At 43.8% G+C, this 23,400-nt stretch overlaps 1 protein-coding gene across 2 annotated transcripts in view; it reads right to left on the bottom strand.

The window, feature by feature from the left end:
* The window catches only part of acss3 (acyl-CoA synthetase short chain family member 3), a 92,686-nt gene that overhangs the window by 38,864 nt on the left and 30,422 nt on the right, over positions 1-23,400 (bottom strand). For both annotated transcript variants that reach the window (XM_073059612.1, XM_073059613.1), the window contains exon 3: positions 9,201-9,389. In XM_073059612.1, coding sequence (XP_072915713.1) covers positions 9,201-9,389 — 189 coding nt within the window. The remainder of the gene's footprint in view (positions 1-9,200; positions 9,390-23,400) is intronic.

Raw genomic sequence — 23,400 nt, 5'->3', positions numbered from 1 at the left:
TTCTAAGGAAGTACAGTCGACTCTGTGCCTTCCTGCACAAGGCATCTGTGTTGGCAGTCCAGTCTAGCTTCTCGTCTAACTGTACTCCCAGATACTTGTAGGTCTTAACCTGCTCCACACATTCTCCATTAATGATCACTGGCTCCATATGAGGCCTAGATCTCCTAAAGTCCACCACCATCTCCTTGGTCTTGGTGATATTAAGACGCAGGTAGTTTGAGTTGCACCATATCACAAAGCAAAATATGCTTCACAGAAGCATTATTAAACAAAGCTAAACAAAAAACACAAAAACCACAGGAGGAGGCCGCTATTTGCTCAGATGGACAGAAGTTTCTTAAATGGAAGAAGTGGTGAATAAACGGAAAGGTTAAAGGAGGGAATTTTACATCACTGTCTGGTATGGGGGTGTTGGCTACTGCACAGGATTGAAGAAAAGCTGCAAAGGTTTGTAAACATTGTCATCTCTACCATGGGCACTAGCCTCTGTAGTATCCTAGACACCTTCAAGGAGCAGTGCCTCAAAAAGATGGCATCTGTCACCGAGGACCCCTGTCACCCAGGTCATGCCTTGTTCTCATTGATACCATCAGGAAGGATGTTCAGAAGCCTGAAGGCACACACTCAACGATTCAGGAACAGCTTCTTCCCCTCTGCCATGCATTTTCTGAATGGACACTCAACCCATGGACACTACCTCACTACTTTTTTTTTGCACTACTTAGTTAATTTGACTATTTTATATACTTACTATAATTTACAGTTTTTTCCTATTATCATGTATTGCAATGTACTGCTGTTGTATATCAACAAATTTCACAATGTGTGCCAGTGATATTAAACCTGGCTCTGATTCTGATTCTGGGATCAGGCAGCCACAAAACAAAGAAACCCAAAAGAACCCATGGAAAAAGACTGTCGAACACCCAATGTGCAGAGAGAGAAAAAACTAACAAACCAGGCAAACAATAACAGCAAGCCAATAGCATACTGAACTGAAGCCCAGAAAGAGAGATGGAGACCCACAGTTCAGCGCAGAGCTGAGTAAACGTTGTTGAGTAGTGGGCTGCACCGGCCATCCCTCACCTCAGGCTCTGACACCCAGGCCTTTTCAGTCTGGCCCAATACAGACAGACAGACGTACTTTATTGATCCCGAGGGAAACTGGGTTTTGTTACAGTCGCACCAACCAAGAATAGTGTAGAAATATAGCAATATAAAACCATAAATAATTAAATAATAATAAGTAAATTATGCCAAGTGGAAAAAAAGTCCAGGACCAGCCTATTGGCTCAGGGTGTCTGACACTCCAAGGGAGGAGTTGTAAAGTTTGATGGCCACAGGTAGGAATGACTTTCTATGACGCTCAGTGTTGCATCTCGGTGGAATGAGTCTCTGGCTGAATGTACTCCTGTGCCTAACCAGTACATTATGGAGTGGATGGGAGTCATTGTCCAAGATGGCATGCAACTTGGACAGCATCCTCTTTTCAGATACCACCGTCAGAGAGTCCAGTTCCAGCCCCACAACATCACAGGCCTTACAAATGAGTTTGTTGATTCTGTTGGTGTCTGCTACCCTCAGCCTGCTGCCCCAGCACACAACAGCAAACATGATAACACTGGCCACCACAGACTTGTAGAACATCCTCAGCATTGTCCGGCAGATGTTAAAGGGACCTCAGTCTCCTCAGGAAATAGAGACGGCTCTGAGCCTTCTTGTAGACAGCCTCAGTATTCTTTGACCAGTCCAGTTTATTGTCAATTCGTATCCCCAGGTATTTGTAATCCTCCATCATGTCCACACTGACCCCTTGGATGGAAACAGGGGTCACCAGTGCCTTAGGCCTCCTCAGGTCTACCACCAGCTCCTTAGTCTTTTTCACATTAAGCTGCAGATGATTCTGCTCACAGCATGTGACAAAGTTTCCCACCGTTGCCCTGTACTCAGCCTCATCTCCCTTGCAGATGCATCCAACTATGGCAGAGTCATCAGAAAGCTTCTGAAGATGGCAATATGTGTTGTAGTTGAAGTCCGAGGTGTAGATGGTGAAGAGAAAGGGAGACAGGACAGTCCCCCTAAGTCAATATCCAAACATCGGGTTCAGTCACCTCAGTACGCTCTGGGGTATGGACCCCACCGTCTCGATTCGACCTGCACCCGACCTTTCATTTTCTGACAGCTAAGAAAAATTAATGTAGATGCTGTGCAGGAATGCATACATTGTGTAAATATTATTTAAACAAAGTACAAATGTGCTATATGCAATGTATTGTCACTGCATGAAACAGTTCATCAAGGATATATGCTCAGAATTAGGTCAATTGAAACTAAATATCTAAGGAACTGAAAAGTTGTGGAGAATGTCTTGCTATCTTCCTGCCAGTGTACCAAATCACTGCAATAAGTTACTTTATAGCCAGTCAAGAGATCTATTCAACTAAATTTGTTCTATATAAAACAGGATTTCTTGCATTTAATTATTTTCATAAATTATCCTTTTTTTTTAATTTTCCGGAAGGGCAGCAATGAAACTCTCAGCACAAGAGTGAGAACCATAAATGCTGAGTTGTACTGCAGGGTGTCATCATTTAGTGAACTCCTTTCTCTTAATAAATCTTCTGAAGAACTGATAGTGACATAGAAATTTCAAAATGATTTTACTTAGGATATACCCAAGCAAAATGATAAGCAATTAAAATCTAATTTTTAAATATTTTAAAATTGATATATTCCAGAACCACTACTGAAGTTAATGGCAAACTACTTAAATTGTCTTCCATATTAATGGATTATCTGATTTTCTTAAGTGTTCTCAACAGCAGTTCACAGGGTGTCTGTCACTTGTCTCCAAAACGGTTATGTGAACTCACTCAAAGTTCAAAGTAAATATTATCAAAGTATGTTTATGTCACCATATACTACCTGTGATTCATTTTCCTGCAGGAATTCATAGTAGAACAAAGAAATACAATAGAATCAATGAGAAACAACATGAATAGACTGACAAGCAACTGACGTGCAAAACAAGCTGTGCAAATACTAAAATAATAATAATAATCAAGCGATAAATAAATAAATACTAAGACCATGAGTTGTAGATTCCTTGAAAGTGAGACCATAAGTTGTGCTCAGTGGTAAGTGCAGTGTTTCAGTAAGCGCATTTATCCACACTGGTTCAGGAGCCTGACGGTTGAAGGTAAATGACTGGTTCCTGAACCCGATGTTGTGCGACATGAGACTCCTGTACCTCCATCCCGATGTGAGCGGCAAAAGGAAAACATAGCCTGGATGGTGGGGATCCCCAACGATGGATGTTGCTTTCTTGTGGCAGTGCTCCTTGGAGATGTGCCCAGTGGCGAGGGGGGCTTTCCCTGTGATGGACTGGGCTGTATTCTTTTCTTGAACTGTTCTTTTACATTAATGTTGTGATGAAAGAAGTTTACTAACAAAGGGATGTAATGTAAAATGGATTGGTTTGACCTTGATGCTTTTAGTAGTCAGAGTGTGCCATTCATTCCCCACGTTTTATGTGAGTAATGGCTTCTAAGTAGAAGTACATGTGAGCAAACATCACCAAGAGGTGAGGAGAGTAGACTGTCAGGAGAAGAGTAATAGTAAAATAACTCCTTAACAACACACACAAAATGCTGGAGGAACTCAGCAAGTCAGACAGCATTCCTGGAGGGGAATAAATAGTTCAAGGTAAATTTATTATCAAAGTCCATATATTACCCTGAAATTCAACTTCTTGCGGACATTCAAGGTAAACAGAAAGAAACACAATAGAATCAATGGAAGAACACACAAAGACAAATAACCAATGTGCAAAAGTCAACAAAAAGAAAATAATAATAATAATTAAACAATAAATACTGAGAAGGTAAGTTGTAGAGTCCTTAAAAATGACTCCATAGGTTGTTGAAGCAGTTCAGAGCTGAGGTGAGCGCAGTTACCTTCTCTGGTTGAACAGCCTGACAGTTAAGGGATAATAATCATTCCTGAACCTGGTGGTGTGAAACATGAGGTTCCTGTATCGCCTTCCTAATGGCAGCAGTGAAAAGGGAGCATGCCCTGGATGGTAGGAGTCCTCGATGATGGATGCTGCTTTCCTGTGAAGGTGCTCCTTGTAAATGTGCTCAATGCTGGGGAGGACTTTACCCATGATGAACTGGGCTATATCCGCTACTTTTTATAGATTTTTCCATTTCAAGGGCATTGGTGCTCCCATGCATACCAAAATAAGTCTTATTTATCCTTAGTTTTAATGAGAGTATTGGAATGAAAACAGATGCCATTAAAATACCTTTCTTTTTCAAAATCGTAACTCCTTAGTTAGATAGGACAGAAAGCTGAAAGGCTTCATGAAATATAGTCTGAGATGTGTGGGCGAATGTATGTAAATTGTAGTTAGATCGCTTCCTGCTGCTTTGAGCTCCATGCCATGGAAAAAGGCGATGAGTCAAGCATAAAGGTTAATCAGATTCAGCAGCATGCTGCCTAACAAGAGAAAAAAAACATCAATTTGAATGTTTGGAAAATGAGACAACATGGCAAAATGACAGAGTTAAAACTAATGAGATTGTTAGAAAGAAAGTAACTGTCTCCAGTAGTTTAGTTTTTAAACAAGCAAATAAATTGATCTAAGAAATTCAGTGCAATAATTAAATTAGTTAAATTAAGTCCTTTTTCAAAACATGCCACTGTAGGGCAGCAATGAGTAAAAGAGACTAGATCAGATTTACGGCTGGGATAAGAGATTTAATTAAACCCAATTTGGTGTAGATATGACAGAACTAATGCAACTATTCAGTCTAATTGTAACACTGGAAAGAATTAGCAGCAGATTAATTCAGCAAGGTCAGAAATGAGTGTGGAGAAAATGTACAAGTCATCTCAATTGGCAAATATGTCACTAATGTTGCAAATGCTTTAAATACTGAGAGAGGGTTGGGGTCAATGAATAGTCAAATGGACCTTGTGGTAAGGATTGAAGAACATGCAACCAACTCTATTGGCTTGTACTCATGGTCCTGAATGGAACCAGTGGCAAGGAGTCATTTAAGCTCCATTATATCTCCTGCTATCACATGCAGAAGTCCAAACCTCATTGGGATTCCTTAGCATTACAATGGTGAAAATTATCCTGGGCTGACCTATGTAATCGCGTTCTTGTGGGAAACAATCAGTAATTATCTGTGGGCAGCAGGGTGATGAAGCCAGTGGAACTGATCCCTCACATCTCCAGTCCCAACCTCCAGTGCAGACTTCGTATATTCTTCATCTGAGCATATAGCTTCTTCCAGTTTCCTCTCACGTGAGATGCTAAGTTGATTGGCAGGTATGGCGAGTGTACAAGTAGGTGGAGGAATTGATGGGAACGTGGATGGAATAACGGGATCATTGTAGGAACAGCATTAATGAGTGTTTGATGGTCACTCTCAGCTTGGGCCAAAGAGCCTGTTTCTATGCAGAATGATTCCAACTGAGAAGCCAACATGACACCACCAATATGTAGAACCTAGGCTTTTTCCAACAATCAGGAAAGAATTTAGCTGATTATTCATTGAACTAATGTCCATTATCAACTCCCAAACCAGGATCTTCTGGGCTTCTTAATCCCCGTGACTGAGAGCACCTCCTCGGCCTCTGATGTTTCTCTCACTTCTGCTATCCCAGTCTGCCAAAGATCTAAGATTTTACCCACATTGTTCTCTAGCTTTACTTCCTGTCCCCCTTGTACCACCTTGTCCATTTTTGGCAACTCCCTCAGCCGTATTCTCAATGATCAGTTGACCACCTAACTTTCCTCAGCTCTCACACTATTCTGTTAGTAATTCTCTCTCCCCCCCCCACCCCACACACACCCACCACCCACCCTTCTTCATGTTAACACACTGCCTCAAAACAAAATTCCAGAACTTTCTGTTCTGCCAAATCACCATGCAACCTCCTACATGCCTTTCCTCCAAAAAAAAAAAAAATCCTTTAATGTACTGCAACTTCCAAAATTTCTGACAGGCTTTCTCAGAACTCTGTCTGGATTTGTTCCATTGCAGTTCTCAACCCACAGAAGAATGGAAATTTTTTTTTTAAATATATAAAATAATCAAAATACACAGCTGATTGGAAAGGAAACAGACTAGCATTTTTGTCAAAGCCTCTGGGTATTTGAAAAGCATATTGTTATGTTTTATAACACCAAAACACAAGACTAATTGAAAGGAAAACACAAGGTTGTGAGATGTGTGTCTTAGTTTCATTTTACTTTAGCAAAGCATGCACTTATGACATGATAGTGTGATGATGTATACCGTTTAAGTACTTTACGTATAACCCGTAGTGAATCATGTAAACAACAAAGAATACTTAATCAAACAATAAATCTACAACTCAAATATTACTGGAATACTAAATACAAAACACTTTTCACAGCTTAGCTACAAACTCCAACTCAATGTAGACTGCATCTCAAATATATATAACTCTCCTGTATAATACAACTACTATATAGGCATGCAAGGCATCGTAAATTTTCAGTTGTCCCATGTAGGCCTGAAGATTTAATCACCATGGAGGTTTGTTTAATCTTGTGGCATAACATTTTTCCTAATGAGGGAGGTTACTCTGCTGAGAAACAGTCTCAGGGTCTGGGACCTCCTCCGTGGTGGCTGTAGGAGTTGACTCTGGGACTGCAGGAAGTGGTTCTGACAGCTTTGGACACTTCTTCTCTAACAATTGACTCTGCTCTCCTCAAATGACCAGTGTCACCTCCAGATGATAGACACAAACTCTACTGTGTAGATGTGTGGTCCAGTTCTGTCCTTAATCTTTCCAAGTACCTAATTTTTTGATCGCCGCTGTAGTCCCCCACCGGGACTGCTTGTCCAGCGTAAAACACTGAACCTCTTTGCTTGAAAAACCTTCATTTGTCTCAGCTGTTAGTCCTGCATACTCCTTCTGAGACTGGGTCTGAGGAGATCCAACCGTGAGCACAAGAGACAACTCAGGAACAGAGTTGCTGGTGAGATATAGGTTGAGAAGGAAGTTGCTTTGTGACATGCGAGGAGGATATTCGTCAGATTCTGATTCAGTGTCAGTGTAGTATATTCTGCTGACGTTATTTGCAGTGCATTCTGGACAAATCTTTCCACCAAGCCATTTGTAGCTGGGTGGTACACTGTAGATGTAATATGGCTTATTCCATTAATTTTAAAGTATGACTGAAACTTTCACGATATTAGCTATCTTGGTTCAAGCTACTGAGCTTCTAAGCAAACCGTATGCTTTTCCACCCAATGCACTCAGCAAAATTGGCTTTTCATTGGCTTTTAATTTGCTTTAAAATGCCACTCAATACACTCAGCATACAATATTCAGTTATCTTCTCTGCCGTCAAACACATCTATCATTCCAATGTAGCCAGCCATTTCTGCTATTTTTTTATTATTTTTATCAGTCAGTATTCACTGTTTATGAACCCATGAATCCATCCGTTTTCTGCCTTTTTTTAAACTCAAGCATCCTCTCCTCTTGTGAAGAAAGCAAGCTGCACGTTCTAAAAAAAATCTCGAACGTCTCACTGCCCTTCAACAGGTAGGTGGTCATCTTGGTTCGATTTAAAACTTACTCATCGCCACTGTTATAGTTTATAACACTAAAGCATAAAACTAATCGAAGAAAAAAAAGTGAGTCAGGAGATGTGTCTCTTAGTTTCATTTTTACTTCAGCGAGTCACTTACGATGTGGTGGCATGATGACGTATGCCGTTCACGTACTTTTATAATGAATAAACAACAAAGAATGCTTAATCAAACAAAATAGTTACAATATTACTCAAATATTACTGAAATATTAAATACACAACACATATCACTATCCTTTGTGACTTCAACCCACATATTCACGTCATTATTATGCTTTCCACCTGAACTACATCACCCAATTTTGACAATCATCAAATCAGGTGCTGCTAAAGCCTGTTTGTATGATTTCACTTTCTCTAGACTTGATTATTTTACATGTGTGTTTGCTCTGCCACCTTTATTTACTAATCATAAATTTGAGACGGATTCAAAACTGCAACCTGAATTCCATTTACCCATCTAATTTACACCAAGTACACTTCACCACCAACTCAACGGCTGTTGACTGACACTGACAACTAGTTAAACAATACCTTGAATTCTAACCATTTGAAATGCCATGAAAGCATAGCGGTCAGCATGATACTATTACAGTTCGGGGTGCTGGAGTTTGGAATTCAATTATAGGACGTGTTTCCTATAATGGATGAGTCTAGGACCAGAGACGTCAGCTACCAAACAGGGATATCCATTTAGAACAGAGATAAAGAGGAATTTACTTAGCCAGAGGGTATGAATCTGTGGAATTCTTTGCCATAGATGGCTATGGAGTCCAGGTTATTGAGTATATTCAAAGCAGAGGTTCTTGATTAGTCAAAGGTTATGGGGGAAAGGTGGGAAAATGGGGTTTAGAGAGAGAATAAGTCAGCCATGATGAAATGGCAGAGCAGATTCAATGGGCCAAATGGCCGAATTCTGCTCCTATGTTTTATGGTCATCTCTAAGGAATCTGTACAGTATGTCCTCCTTGTGAAATATGCGGGTTTGCTCCAGATTCATCCCACAGTCCAAAGATGTACCGACCGGTTGGTAAGTTAATTGGTCATTGTAAATTGTACTGTGATTAGGTTTAGGTTAAATGAGGATGGCGCGGCTGAAAGTACCAGAAGGGTATATTCTGCACTGCATTTTAATAAATAAGTAAGTAAATTCTCAGGTTTGTCTATGGTTTTGCTCTTTGCTGTCTCTATAGTGTCTTTCAGTCCTGTTTAACCCTCAGGGACATTTGCACATTCTAGTGCTTTAAAGCCACATTTAATCATTCTACCAATTTCAGTTGGACTATCAGCTAACAGGATTGCAAACTCTGGATCTTCCTCCTTTACTCTAACTGCCTCTGTGAACTTCTTTTGCAATTTCTTTGAATTATTTCTACTGAAGTGACTCAATTTTAAAAAAAATGATAACTTGCCTGTGAAGTATTTTGGTGATATTGATGGTTCATTTTATCAGATTTCAGTTCCAAATGGTAGTTCAGATTATTGCAACACATTTTGTACTGCCTTTATTTTCCAATATTACTCTCATCTGATGAACCACATCATAACTCGTTACCTTGGCATGGTCCACACGAACTGAAAGCTCTTTCGATGCAAAGCCGCCAAATATCAGACTGTGTGTGGCCCCGATTCTTGCACAGGCCAACATAGTGTACATTGCCTGGGGAATCATCGGCATATAAATGACAACTCGATCCCCCTTCTTTACTCCATGCTTGACCAGCACACCAGCCAACTTGGAAACCTACATGGTCCCAAAAGAAATAAAATGTTAACAACCGACAATTACTGCCAGAATGAAATAAAATATACATTGCTACAGAAATAACATTTTTTTTAAGAATTCAAACAATGGAAATTCAAGCAAATTGCCATCTAACAAATATGTCAAGGAACATGCCAATTCATCTGCTAACTATATTCAAACACATCAAGCCTAGACAATCTTAACCTAATTCCTTTGAAGAGTAAAGTACAATCTATGTTTGAAATTAGGATAATGTAAACCCACAGCTGAGTTACATCACAGAGGCTCCAGTGCAGGTTTTCCCAGTCTTTTTTATGCCACGGACCCTTAGCAAGGGGGTCCATGGACCCAGGCTGGGAACCCTATAATGCATCAAAGCTTTAATTAATTCAGAACTGTCAGAGCATCAAATATTTGCTACTGAGCTAAAGATTGTCCAGCCCCAAATTACTTGCTTGGTAATTCTAGCAGAACAATTGCATAATTTGCCAATCTTTTAATTAATTTCAGGTTTAAGATTTTATTCACCTGCACAGATGCTGCCTGACCAAGTGAGCTCCTCTGACATTTTGTGTTTCCAACATCTGCAGAATCTATTTTTAAAAGCTTTGACACTTTAAACAACCAGCACTACCAGGAGTAGTTAATGTGAATTGGTTAAATATAGTTAAGTGGGGAAGAAAAGAAAAATATATTGATTGAACTAAATGAGGCAAGGATAAAGGTTGTGGATGATAATCAAAAGAAGCTCATGCAGACTGCAAATTAATAACATGGGCTAATTGGCCTGTTAATGAGCAATTAACCATTTGAATTGCAACACTGCAAATGGTAGCAGCCTCAATATACAAAGTATTGGACTGGGAGGTGAAGACAAGGAGAGGCTTTTAATCCTGAAAAACAGAAGAGATGATTCAGGTGGAATCCTACTTTGATTCTTCCTGCACTTAATTTAATGAAGTTGTGCAGGCAGCAGGACAACAGTCCACTCACTAAAGCTATTCCATTCATTCTGAAATGTATAAGGCTCCATCTTACATTTTAATAACTCTCCTAGATTTAATTGCAGCTAACCAGTTTTTTCTATCCATAAGAATGCCACAAAGTTAAAGTGAAAAGTGCCAATTCCACAAAGTACAGTGCCAATAAAAGGTATTCACCCCTCCCCCCTTGGAAGTTTTCATGTTTTATTGTTTGACAACATTGAATCACAGTGGATTTATTTGGCTTTTTGACACTGATCAACAGAAAAAGGCTCTTTTGTGTCTAAGTGGTAACAGATCTCTACAAAGTGATCTAAATTAATTACAAATATAAAAGCAAAATAATTGATTGCATAAGTATTCGCTAAATAAGTCCATATTTAGTAGATGCACCTTTGACATATTACAGCCTCGAGACTGTGTTGATAGATCTCTGTCAGCTTTGCACATCTGGACACTGCAATTTTCCCCATTCTTCATTACAAAAGTGCTCAAGCTCTGTCAGACTGCACGGGGATCGTGAGTGAGCAGCCCTTTCCAGCCATAAATTCTTAATTGGATTGAGGTCTGGAATCTGACTTGGCTACTCCACATTAACTTTGTTGTTTTTAAGACATTCCTTTGTAGCTTTGGCCTTATGCTTGGGGTCATTATCTTACTGGAAAACAAATTTTCTTCCAAGTCGCAGTTGGCTTGCAGACTGCATCAGCTTTTCCTGTAGGAATTCCCTGTATTTTGCTGTATTCATTTTACCCTCTACCTTCACAACCTTTCCAGGGCCGACTGCAGTGAAGCATCCCCACAGCACGATGTAGCTACCACTACCACCATGGTTCAAGGGAGAGATGGTGTGTTGTTGATGATGTGCTGTGTTCGGCTTATACTAAACATCGCATTTAGTCTGATGGCCAAAAAGCTCAATTTTGGTTTCATCAGACCATAGAACCTTCTTCCAGCTGATTTCAGAGTCTCCCACATGCCTTCTGGCAAACTCTAGCTGAGATTTCATGTGAGTTTTTCCCCCCAACAGTGGCTTTCTCATTGCCACTCTGCCATTAAGCTGCAACTGGTGAAGCATCAGGCCAATAGTTGTTGTATGTGCAGTCTCTCCCATCTCAGCCACTGAAGCTTGTAACTTCTGCAGAGTTGTCACTGGTCTCTTAGTGGCCTCACTCACTAGTCCCCTTCTTGCACAGTCACTCAGTTTTTGAGGACAGACTGCTCTCAGCAGATTTATAGCTGTGCCATACTCTTTCCATTTCTTAACAGTACTCCAAGGGATATTCAGTGACTTGGAAATTTTCTTTCATCTACCTCCTGACTTGTACTTTTCAATAACCCTTTTGCAGAATTGCTTGGAGTGTTCTTTTGTCTTCATGGTGTAGCTTTTGCCAGGATTCCGACTCACCAGCAGTTGAACCTTCCAGATACAGGTATACTTTTACTACAGTCAACTGAAACACCTTGGCTACACACAGATGTCCAAAACCAGACTTCCGTTTAACTCATTAAGTGACTTCTAAAACCAATTGGCTGCACCAGTGATGATTTGGTGTGTCACATTAAAGAGTGTAAATACTTATACAATCAATTATTTTGTGTTTTATATTTGTAATTAATTTAGATCACTTTGTAGAGATTGTTTTCACTTTGACATAAAAGACCCTTTTTCTGTTAATCAGTGTCAAAAAGACCAAATTAATTCCATTGTGATTCAATGTTGTAAAACAATAAAACATGAAAACTTCTAAGGGAGGTGAACACTTCTTATAGGCATTGTACGTTCCTATTTAGTACTGTCCCTCCAACATTTTTGTACAGATCCAACAAGATTCACAGATAGCCACTACATCTCACCTGCCACTCGCATACCTATTGCTTATGGCAAAAGATTACTCCAATCACAAACTTAAAGTATGCTCCCACAGATTATTTTGGTCACATTCTTGCACTGCCTGTTATGCCACTGGCATTTAGGGCAGCAATGAAGGTCCTCCATCTCTGGTGGTGTTCAGGGCTTCCTTCATCGTGTCAGTAGCTTCCCCTTGGATTTCACTCCTGTCAGTCATGCAAGTTCCAGATGGAGACTCAGGAATACCATCACACTCAGATGTAGAAGGATTCTTCATTGCTGTTTCCATATCAATTTTGTTTTACCAGTCAGGGATGTTAGCCCTGAGATGAAGCCCTGAACCCGGAGAACCCGAGGACCCCTCTTCGTCTGACCTCCACCCTTTTGACATGTCTGGCATGGGTGACCCTACCAAGAGCCAAAGTGCAAAGCCCTGACCCCACCAACATTGAGGCTGGTCTCCAGGTTATCGAGGCACACAAGCCTCCAAACCCAATGGCAAGGTTGTGGCCCTCTTGGGGGACAGGTTATTTACCCTGTTATCTGTATCTTCCCTATGATCAGGCCCTTCTGCTTAATCATTTAACCACTCTCTAGTCACCACCTAACCACCATCTCCTACTTCTGCAATTAGAATTCTCTTCCCACCACTTTGTCACTGGTATGACTCCCCTTCTCAAAGCACTATCACTCACAACACCATCAACACCCCATCTACTCTCATCACAGATTGGCAGTCTCATCCAACAAGCAGTCAGCCTATTCCTGATTAATCAGGAATATAAAACTGCAAATTAGTGATATTCCGCCGTTAAAAGAATCGCAGAACCTTGTTTTCCTGATCTCAAACTATCCATTTGACTTTGCTCTAACCCATTCCCAAAGGTTAATGATCTATAAATTTAGAGCAATATTGACCCACACTTTATCGCACAGGTTTTCTGTCTTTCACCTTGAATATGTACACAAATGCAAGTACAGATGGTAAATTAGTATACCCAAATCAAATATGATTACCGATTTTACTCAATACTGAAGCCACACAGTCATTCTCCCTCCAAACTGCATTGCTACAAAATGGCTGCTGCTGTTTAAATTGGAAGCTGAGATTCAAAGCAGATTTTTGTCAAAATGGCTGGTGTAGCATGCCAAAGATTGCACAGGCAAGGGAAAAGTGAGAAGTTGCTGCCGATTATTCTTAGTGCAGCTTCTCTAAGCCCTTGCTGGCAGTGTGAAACCTTCATCAACAGCTGGGAAAAGTTAGAAAATCGAAACCCACAGTGATCTCTCACACAAGCACAATTTATCTCTCACCCTGAGCTTGGGAGGGGAGCTGGATCAGGATTGAAATGTAAAATTACAATTTCACAACTTCACCCAATACACTCATTTCTTTATTCCATCTTTCACAAACCGACATATCTCTAAAAGTGGGTATTATTTTGTTGAATAATTAAGTCTTTTCCTTCTTTTACTGTAATTACTGCATGTAATTACTTCTCTGAACATGACCAAGACTTCATTTCCCCCGAAGTTCATTTAGTAAAGGCAAGCTTCCAGCCTTTTGGTAATTACTTCTACATTAAGGAATTTGAAACATTCTTTGTACGATATTCATCATGTTTAATAAGGATGGAAAATACACAATAGCCCAACAGCTAAAGGTCAATCAGACCTCGGGTGTCAGCATCAGCAGCTTTTCCACCAAATCCCCATGTTAGAAAGTGCACACATCATACCAAAACAACCTTTTCTACAGTGTAGAATGTGAAAAGGATAAACCATTTCCTGCAGGATAATTTACAAACTACTTCAAGGATAATTACGTCTGCTGTATCCTGAGCCTATCTATACTGTATTTAGTTTTGGTCACTTTGCCAGAGGAAAGATGGGGCGGCATGATAGCATAGTGGTTAGCACAATGTTTTACAGTACCGGCGACCTGGGTTCAATTCCCACCACAGCCTGTAAGGAGTTTATATGTTCTCCCCATGACTGTGTGGGTTTCCTCCAAAAATGTACTTGTTGGTAGGTTAATTGGTCATTGTAAACTGTCCCATAATTAGGCTATGGTTAAATTGGAGTTTGCCAGGCAGTAAAGCCTATTCCGTGCTGTATCTCAGTAATAAATTAATGAACGGCATTAAGCCGGAAAAAGAACAGAGGAGATCTATGAGAATGTTGTCGAGACTCAAGTGGCCTAGTTTATGGAGAGAGGTTGGGTAGGCTGGGACTTTATTCAGTCTTTTAATAACCCAATGAGAGACCGCATCTTGAAAAATATGTTTTTGATTCTACCAATCAATATCGGACAGCTCCAAAGGTCACATACTAAATAGATCTGTTATTAGTAGCCATATTTCCTTTACTAGAATGTCCATCCATAAACCTATCAAATTTCAAAGTATATTTGTTATCGGAGTACATACATGTCACTGTATACAACCCTGAAATTCATTTACTTGCTGAAATATTCATAAAATCCAGGAAACATGATAAACAAAATCCATTAAAGACCATACCCAACAGGACAAACAAACAACTGATGTGCAAAAGACAACAAACTGCAAATACAAAAAGCAAGAAAAATAAATAATAATAATAATAATAATAATAAATAAGCAATGAATATTGAGAACAAGAGATGAAGAGTTCTTGGGAAGTGAGTCCATAGGTTGTGGGAACAGATCAGTGATGGGGCAAGTGAAGTTATCCCCAATGGTACAGGGGCCTGATGACTAAGGAGCAGTACCTGCTCCTGAACCTGCTGTATGAGTTCAGAGGCTCCTGTACCTTCTTCCTGATGTCAGCAGTGAAAAGAAAGCATTCCTGCATAAGTTGATTGCTTTAAGAACAAGCCTATGACCTTTTTTTTTGCACCTGGCAGTAACTCCGTGACCTGTGTATTTGGAGCCAGCAGCTCAATTAGTTTTATTATTTGTATCTGTTGTATTCTCTTTTTATATATGCAGAGTGATCCAGAGCTCCCACCTGCAATGGATAGTCCTAGAAAAAATTATCAACCTTAGCACTGTGCAGGAACAGAAGGACCTTGCGGTTCATGCCCATAGATTCCTCAAAATTTCCACGCAAATTCCTCAGGTGGTTAAGGCGGCGTCTTCCTATTAGGCAGAGGAGTTGAATTCAAGAGCCGTGAGGTAATATTGTAGCTCCATCAAACTCTGATTAGATGACACTTAAGAGTATTGCATTCATTTCTGTGGGTTTCCTATACGAAGGATGTGGAAGCTTTAGAGAGGGTGCACAGGCGATTTACAAGGATGCTGCCTAGATTACACAGTACAGTCAGTGTACTGGGCAGGAAGGCCAACTAAAGAAAAGTACTAGACTGTTAATTATTTGGCAAGTTGACGCACCATCAATAACTCACGCCGAGACTTAGGAAGTGAGATATCGGCTTTTATTGACTGAAGGACAACACTACATCCTGGGGAAAATGAGGGAGAGCAGCAGGCCACAGTCGCCTTTATACAGGGGTCTGTGGGAGGAGCCACAGGGGTAGTCAGCAGGGTCTTGGGAGGAGCCACAGGAGCAGTCAGACAGGTATATCTAGTTCACCACATTCACCCCCCCTTTGTTTAAAAAAATTCCCAAGCATATTTACAGGTTAAGTCGATCAGGTGGTCGAATCGTTCGCTGCGATCTACGTAGCTCCGGCTGCAATTGCACAGGAGCCGGAGGTGATGACGGCACAGGTGCCGGAGGTGGTGTGTGCTCCGAAGGCGGAGAGTGGGTTAATTCTGTCCCAACAGGAGGTGTCAGGGACCCCTCGCGTGTGAGCGAGGGCCCTGGAACAGACGCATACGGAGTCTGTGTGGGGCACGGTGCGTGCGGAGTCACCTCGGGTACAGGGTGCATAGTTACCGTGGAGTGCTCGGGGTAGTGGTCTGCTGCTCCGGCGGGCGCCAGGTCGCGGACAGAGACCGTGTCCTCCCGCCCATCAGGCAAGACCACGTAGGCATACTGGGGATTAGCATGCAGGAGGTGAACCTTCTCGACCAGTGGTGAGTACTTATTACTCCTCGCATGTTTACGCAGCAGCACTGGCCCCGGGGACGTCAGCCAAATTGGCAGGGTGGTCCCAGTGACAGACTTCCTGGGAAAAGAGAATAAGCGTTCGTGAGGGGTGGCATTAGTGGACGTACACAACAGGGAGCGGATAGAGTGGAGTGCCTCAGGGAGGACCTCCTGCCATCGGGAGACCGGCAACCCTTGTGACTTAAGGGCTAAAAGTATGGCCTTCCACACTGTGGCATTCTCCCTCTCCACCTGGCCATTCCCCCGGGGATTATAACTCGTGGTGCGACTAGTAGCTATGCCCCTAGCAAGCAGGAACCGGCGCAACTCGTCACTCATAAAGGAGGACCCTCTATCACTGTGGACATAGCAGGGATATCCGAACAGTGTGAAGAGCTGGCGCAGGACTTTGATGACCGACGTGGTAGTAGTGTCGGGGCAGGGAACGGCAAAGGGGAATCGCGAGTACTCGTCAATAATACTGAGAAAGTAGACATTGCGGTCGGTGGAGGGAAGGGGGCCCTTAAAGTCAATACTCAGTCGCTCAAAAGGGCGGGTGGCCTTGACAAGCTGCGCAGTGTCAGGACGGTAGAAGTGCGGTTTGCACTCAGCGCAGATCTGGCAGTCCCTGGTCATCGTCCTGATGTCCTCCAGGGAGTACGGCAGGTTCCGGGCTTTAATGAAGTGATAAAACCGGGTGACCCCCGGGTGGCAAAGTTGGGCATGAAGGGCATACAGCTGGTCGAGCTGGGCACTAGCACACGGTCCCCGGGATAGGGCATCAGACGGTTCATTGAGCCTGCCAGGCCGGTACAGGATATCGTAAGTATAGGTGGAGAGTTCTATTCTCCATCGCAAAATTTTATCATTTTTGATTTTGCCCCGCTGTTGGCTGCTGAACATGAACGCAACCGAGCGCTGGTCGGTCAGCAAGGTGAACCTTCTGCCGGCGAGATAGTGCCTCCAGTGCCGAATAGCTTCCACTATGGCTTGGGCTTCTTTCTCCACCGTGGAGTGCCGAAGTTCAGAGCCTTGAAGGGTACGAGAAAAAAACGCCACTGGCCTGCCTTCTTGATTGAGGGTAGCAGCCAGCGCGACGTCAGAGGCGTCACTCTCTACTTGGAAGGGAATGGTCTCGTCTACCGCATGCATCGTTGCTTTGGCAATGTCCCCTTTAATGCAGCTGAAGGCCGCTCGGGCCTCGGCAGAGAGGGGAAAGGTGGTAGACTTGACCAGGGGGCGGGCCTTGTCTGCGTAATGGGGAACCCATTGGGCGTAATAGGAAAAAAAACCCAGGCACCGCCGGAGGGCCTTGAGAGTAGTGGGAAGAGGGAGTTCTAACAGGGGGCGCATACGGTCGGGGTCAGGGCCAATGACCCCGTTCTCCACGACATACCCAAGGATAGCGAGCCGTGTGGTTCTGAACACACACTTGTCCTTGTTATAAGTGAGGTTCAAAGCATCGGCCACCTGGAAAAAACGTTGGAGGTTGGCGTCATGGTCCGACCAGTCGCGACCACAGATGGTGATGTTATCTAGATAGGGAAATGTGGCCGTCAGTTTGTACTGGTCCACCATCCGGTCCATCTCCCTCTGGAAGACTGAGACCCCATTTGTGACACCAAATGGGACGCACAGAAAGTGATAGAGCCTGCCACCCGCCTCGAAGGCGGTGTAGGGGCGGTCCTCTGGGCGGATGGGGAGCTGGTGATAAGCGGATTTCAGATCAATTGTCGAGTACACCTTGTACTGAGCTATCTGGTTGACCATATCCGCGATGCGGGGTAGGGGGTACGCGTCAAGCTGCGTGAATCTATTGATGGTCTGGCTGTAGTCCACAACCATCCTATTTTTCTGCCCAGTCCGAACAACGACCACCTGGGACCGCCATGGGCTTGTGCTTGGCTCAATGATCCCCTCCCTGAGCAGCCGCTGCACCTCTGAATGAATAAAGGCCCTGTCCCCCGCACTGTACCTCCTACTTTTAGTTGCCACAGGTTTACAGTCGGGGGTCAGGTTGGTGAACAGCGATGGGGGAGGGATCTTGAGGGTGGAGAGGTTGCAAATAGTGTCAGCAGCACAGCTATCGGCATGGTGCTGGGCGGGATGTGGGGTTCGGGGTGTATGTGCGTGTGGTAACGGAGTATATGGCGAAGTCCCACCAAACTGAGGATTCCTGACAGTGAGTGGTGGGAGGGGCCCGTCATATGCCATAGTCACACTTTCGAGGTGGCTCTGGAAATCCAGCCCCAATAGCACAGGTGCGCACAGCCGAGGCATGACCAGGAACGCAAAGTTCCGATATTCTGTGCCCTGCACCACCAATGTCGCTACACAACCCACCCGGATGTCTGTGGAATGCGACCCTGAAGCCAAGGTGATCTTCTGACGGACCGGCCGTGTCACGAGTCCGCAGCGTTTCACTGTGGCCGGGTCAATAAAACTCTCAGTGCTGCCCGTGTCAAACAGGCAGCGAGTCCTGTGCCCCTCCACCAGGATGTCCATCATCGACCTTGCGAGCTGGTGCGGAGCGCTTTGATCGAGGGTCACGGAAGCCAGCGTTGAACTGGGCGTGTCGAGGGCGGGGCCTGGTGACGCCGGCAAAGATGGCCGCTCACATCCGGGCATGCAAGATGGCGAGGCGGGGGCGGGGCCTGGTGACGCCGGCAAAGATGGCCGCTCACATCCGGGCATGCAAGAGGGCGGCTCCCAGGTCGCACACGGGTAGGTAGGGGCGGGGCCAGGTGACGCCGGCAAAGATGGTTGTCCACATCCGGTCATGCAAAATGGCGGCCCCCAGGTCTCAGACGCGGCGCTGCTCGACCCCGGGCGCGGTTTAGATTTACAGACCTTGGCGAAATGGCCCTTCTTCCCGCAGCTGGAACAAGTAGCTTCGCGCGCCAGACAGAGTTCCCGGGCATGTTTCCGAAGCCCACAAAAGTAACAGAGTCTCATACCTGGCGAATTCGTGGGGTTTGAGATACCGCGACTGGCTGCGGCGTTGGCGAATTCGCTCGGAACCGGGGAATGGCTCGGTTGGACTTCTTCGGCGTACAGTTGCGCAGCCTCTATCGAACTGGCCGTCTCTATCGCAGAGCGTAAGGTAAGATCAGCTTTTTCCAGCAGCCGCTGGCGGATACACACTGACCGAACCCCAGTCACAAAAGCGTCTCGGACCAAGAGTTCCTTATGCTGTTCCGCTGAGAGTGCTTTGCAGTCACAGTCCCGCGCGAGTATCAGTAACTCGCGAAGAAATTCAGCAGTCGACTCCGTAGGCCGCTGTTTTCGCGTGGCCAAGCGGTGCCGTGCATAAACTGGATTTACTGGCCGCAGGTACTGTCTTCGGAGGGCGGCAAGCGCCTCCTCGTAGGTGGATATGTCCCTGATGAACGAATAAACTTTTGGGGCGACCCTCGAGAAGAGAAGTTTGTGCCGAACAGCCGAATCGGTGGCACGAACCTCCTCTAAGTACGATTGGAAGCACACCAGCCAGTGTTCAAAGGCAAGAGCTGCTCCCGGGTCTCGGGGGTCCAAGTCTAGGCGTTCTGGGCGTAAAGCGGTTTCCATGTTGTAACTTTCAGTCAATAAAATTGACGCACCATCAATAACTCACGCCGAGACTTAGGAAGTGAGATATCGGCTTTTATTGACTGAAGGACAACACTACATCCTGGGGAAAATGAGGGAGAGCAGCAGGCCACAGTCGCCTTTATACAGGGGTCTGTGGGAGGAGCCACAGGGGTAGTCAGCAGGGTCTTGGGAGGAGCCACAGGAGCAGTCAGACAGGTATATCTAGTTCACCACACAAGTGATCCAAAGAGTCCTCAGAGGGTACCAAGAAGGACAGAGGTAGAGATAAGCACAAGGAAAGGCACAGTCCTTGTCCTCGTCACAAGGAAGTTAAGGGCATATACACACAACGTCCACCCTATAATAACCTAGCAAATTTGATTCTCTTTACAGGGAATAGAGGCAATCAAGACTGCATGAGAATAACACGGCAAAAATGCTGACAGGTTGTGCAGGAATTTGCAAAATAATATCCCAGGTTGATGAGATGAAGGGACAACAGGCCCACTACTGTTGTTGGACAAATCACATGTGATGATGCGTCAGCTTACTTGAGCAAAACAGGACACCTGGTTGAGTGATGCTGCAACGACAATCTCCCATGCCGGGTCAGTAAAACTAAAGCACTGACGGTTGAGTTCAGGAAGGGGAACAAGTGTGAACATACACCACTCTACGCTGGGGGACTGGCGGTGGAGAGAGTCGGCAGCCTATATTTGGAACTTCAAGACATGAAACTAATTCAAATGAAGACATGGGAGCCTGGGAATGCAGGTCTAATTTCGTGTTTAAGTGAGGTGTGCATGTATCACGTAATAATGTGTGCAATTCACGTATTTATACATATAACCTGTATGAATTATTTAAGCAAACAAGAATGCTTAATCAAACTATATCTATATGTATGTATATGTGTGTGTGTGTGTATACACACACACACGCACACACAATTACTCAAATATTACTGAAATACTCAATACACAACAGGTAGGTAGCTTTAAGTTCCTGAACATTAACACATTTTGTCCCGCTTGGTGGCTCAATAAGATCAGCGTCGGACTCCGGAGCGAAGGTTCCCGAGTTCGAATCCAAGTCGGGCTGAGCTACGAGCTAGCAACCCGGCCTCGTAAAAACAAGAACAGCTTGCTACGGAAACACCGTCATGACGGTGCCCCGATAACTCCACTGCCGAGTTAAGGGCTACTCTTCTTCTTCTTCTTCGTCTTTAACACATTGGGTGACTATCCTGGGCCCAGGACATTGATGCAATCACAAAGAAAGCACATCAGTACCTTCACTTTCTTAGGAGGTTGAGGAGGTCTAGCTTGTCACTGAATACTCTAACAAACTTCTATTGACGTACTGGTGAAAGTATCCTGACAAGTCGCATCATGATGTGATACGGCAATTCAAATACACAGGAACGTAAGAAACTCCAGGGAATAGTGGATTTGGCCTAGTACATCGCAGGCACATCTCTGCCCCCCATCAGTAATGTACAGGAACAGCTTCAGGATGACAATATTCCTCATCAAAGATCCTCACAATGTGGGCCATGCCATCTTCTCACAGGAGGTTAAGAAGCCTTAAGTCCCACACTAGCAGGTTCAAGAATAGATACCTCCTTTCAACTATATGATTCTTGCACCAACTGGCACAACACTAATCACTACAGTTTAGTAACAGTATAAACAGTTGGATAAAACTAATTTTATTTTTGCAACACATAAAAAAAGCTGGAGGAACTCAGCAGGCCAGGTAGTTCTGCTGAGGGTCTCCACCCAAAACGTCGACTGTACTCTTTTCCAAAGATGCCGCCTGGCCTGCTGAATTTCTCCAGCATTTTTTGCATGTTGCTCAGCAGGTCAAGTGGCACCCAAGGAATTGAAAACAGCAGACGTTTCAGGCCGAGATTCTTCATTCACTCCTGATGAAGAGTCTCATCCCTAAACAGCGACTGCTTTCATTACCATAGATGCTGCCTGACCTGCTGAGTTCCTCCAGCATTTTGAATGTATTACGCAGGACTTCCAGTATCCCTTGTGTTCTTGGTTTAGGTTTTTGTTCTAAGTGTGGTTGAATTGTATGTAATTTATGATTTTCTTGTGAATGCTGCTATATGCCTGTGATGTTGCTGCAAGTAAATTTTACAGTGCACCTGTGCATACATTTACTTGTGTACATGAGAGTAAATTGAACATTTACTTTTAAAGAGAAAGAGAGGGGAAAAAGGGAGCAAAATTTCTGGTTTAAGAGGGCGCCACTGAAAGCATGCATATGGTAGTTCAAAAAGCAAGAAATTCGACTAAGGACGTTACTAATAACACCTTTTCTGAAGTAACTGTAGTAAATTATCACCACAAACAATGAAGAGGCGAGTGAAGGTGAGGTAAGTTTGAGGGATGAGCCCTGCTGATACGTCGCAGAGACGACACGGATGGAGTGAAACATTCGGAGAGGAGAAGTCGAGGCAGAGCAAGTTTGATACCCGTCCAACTGGCCCGGGCGCGAGGTTGGAAAGCTCTGGGAGTCAGGCTGATTTGGAGAGATCGAGGGTGGCTTGGGGCTGGGTGATGAAATCTGAGGGCAGAGTGAGTTGCGGGGTGGTGTGTTTCTAGGCCTTTCACTGCAGCGGTGCCTGGTTTAGTGCAAGGTACAATATGCTGCTTGGACAATTTAAACAATATACTGGAAAGACAGGGCATTAGGATCAGAAGAAAGAGCCAATTTCACTCATTCTCCCGCGATGTTCACTCCTCTCTCCATGGCGCAGAGTCTATGAAGACCGCCCCAGCTGCTGTGCTGCATGCTCACTAATATAATGGACTGATACCGAGGCTTGGGCCTGCTCCGGGCCTTCTCCAGGGTTCAGTATGTTGTTGTCCACCTCTAGTGTTTGCATGATTTGTGTTCTCCCCACCCTCCCTCCCGCTTTCTCTGCTCATCAGGTGTTCGTCTTTATTTTTTTAAATTTCTTATGGGTTTAATGCTTTGTGGCTGCCCGTAAGCAAACAAATCTCAAGACTTAAGACAAATCTAATTTGTACAATCTTAGATAATAAATACAGTCGGCCCTCCACGGATTCAACCAACCGCAGATCAGGAAAACCCGGAAATTCTGTCTCCAGCACTCGATGTTTGAGCATTGTTCGCCTCGCATCTCGTTCGGTCACTACTTTGTTTCTGTGAAAAAATGGCTCCTAAAAAATAATTAAGTGGTCAAAACAATTCCTCAAAGGCTAAGGTAAAGTGCTATCTCTCACTGAGAAAGAAGAAATCTTAGATCTTTTGAAAAGTGGCATGTTGTTTGCCAAAGTGGTCCTCAGCCCTCAACCTCCACAGATCCTGACTTGAGTATTATTGAGCCTCTTCCAAAGCGTCCTTACTCCCTAAACAATACAGTGTAACATCTATTCACATAGCATTTCCATTGCATTAGGTATTATAAGTACTGTAATCTAGAGATGATTTTAAGTATTACTCGTTGTTTGAGCATTGTTCATCTCACGTCTCGCTCGTTCTTTCGCTACTTGTGTAGTGAGTGAGAGGAAGGAGTTTAAGGCTA

The sequence above is a fragment of the Hemitrygon akajei genome, chromosome 10, assembly GCF_048418815.1.
Source record: "Hemitrygon akajei chromosome 10, sHemAka1.3, whole genome shotgun sequence".
Lineage (NCBI taxonomy): Eukaryota > Metazoa > Chordata > Chondrichthyes > Myliobatiformes > Dasyatidae > Hemitrygon > Hemitrygon akajei.
The sequence above is the reverse complement of the archived record's forward strand: the minus strand, read 5'-3'. Positions and strand labels throughout refer to the sequence as shown.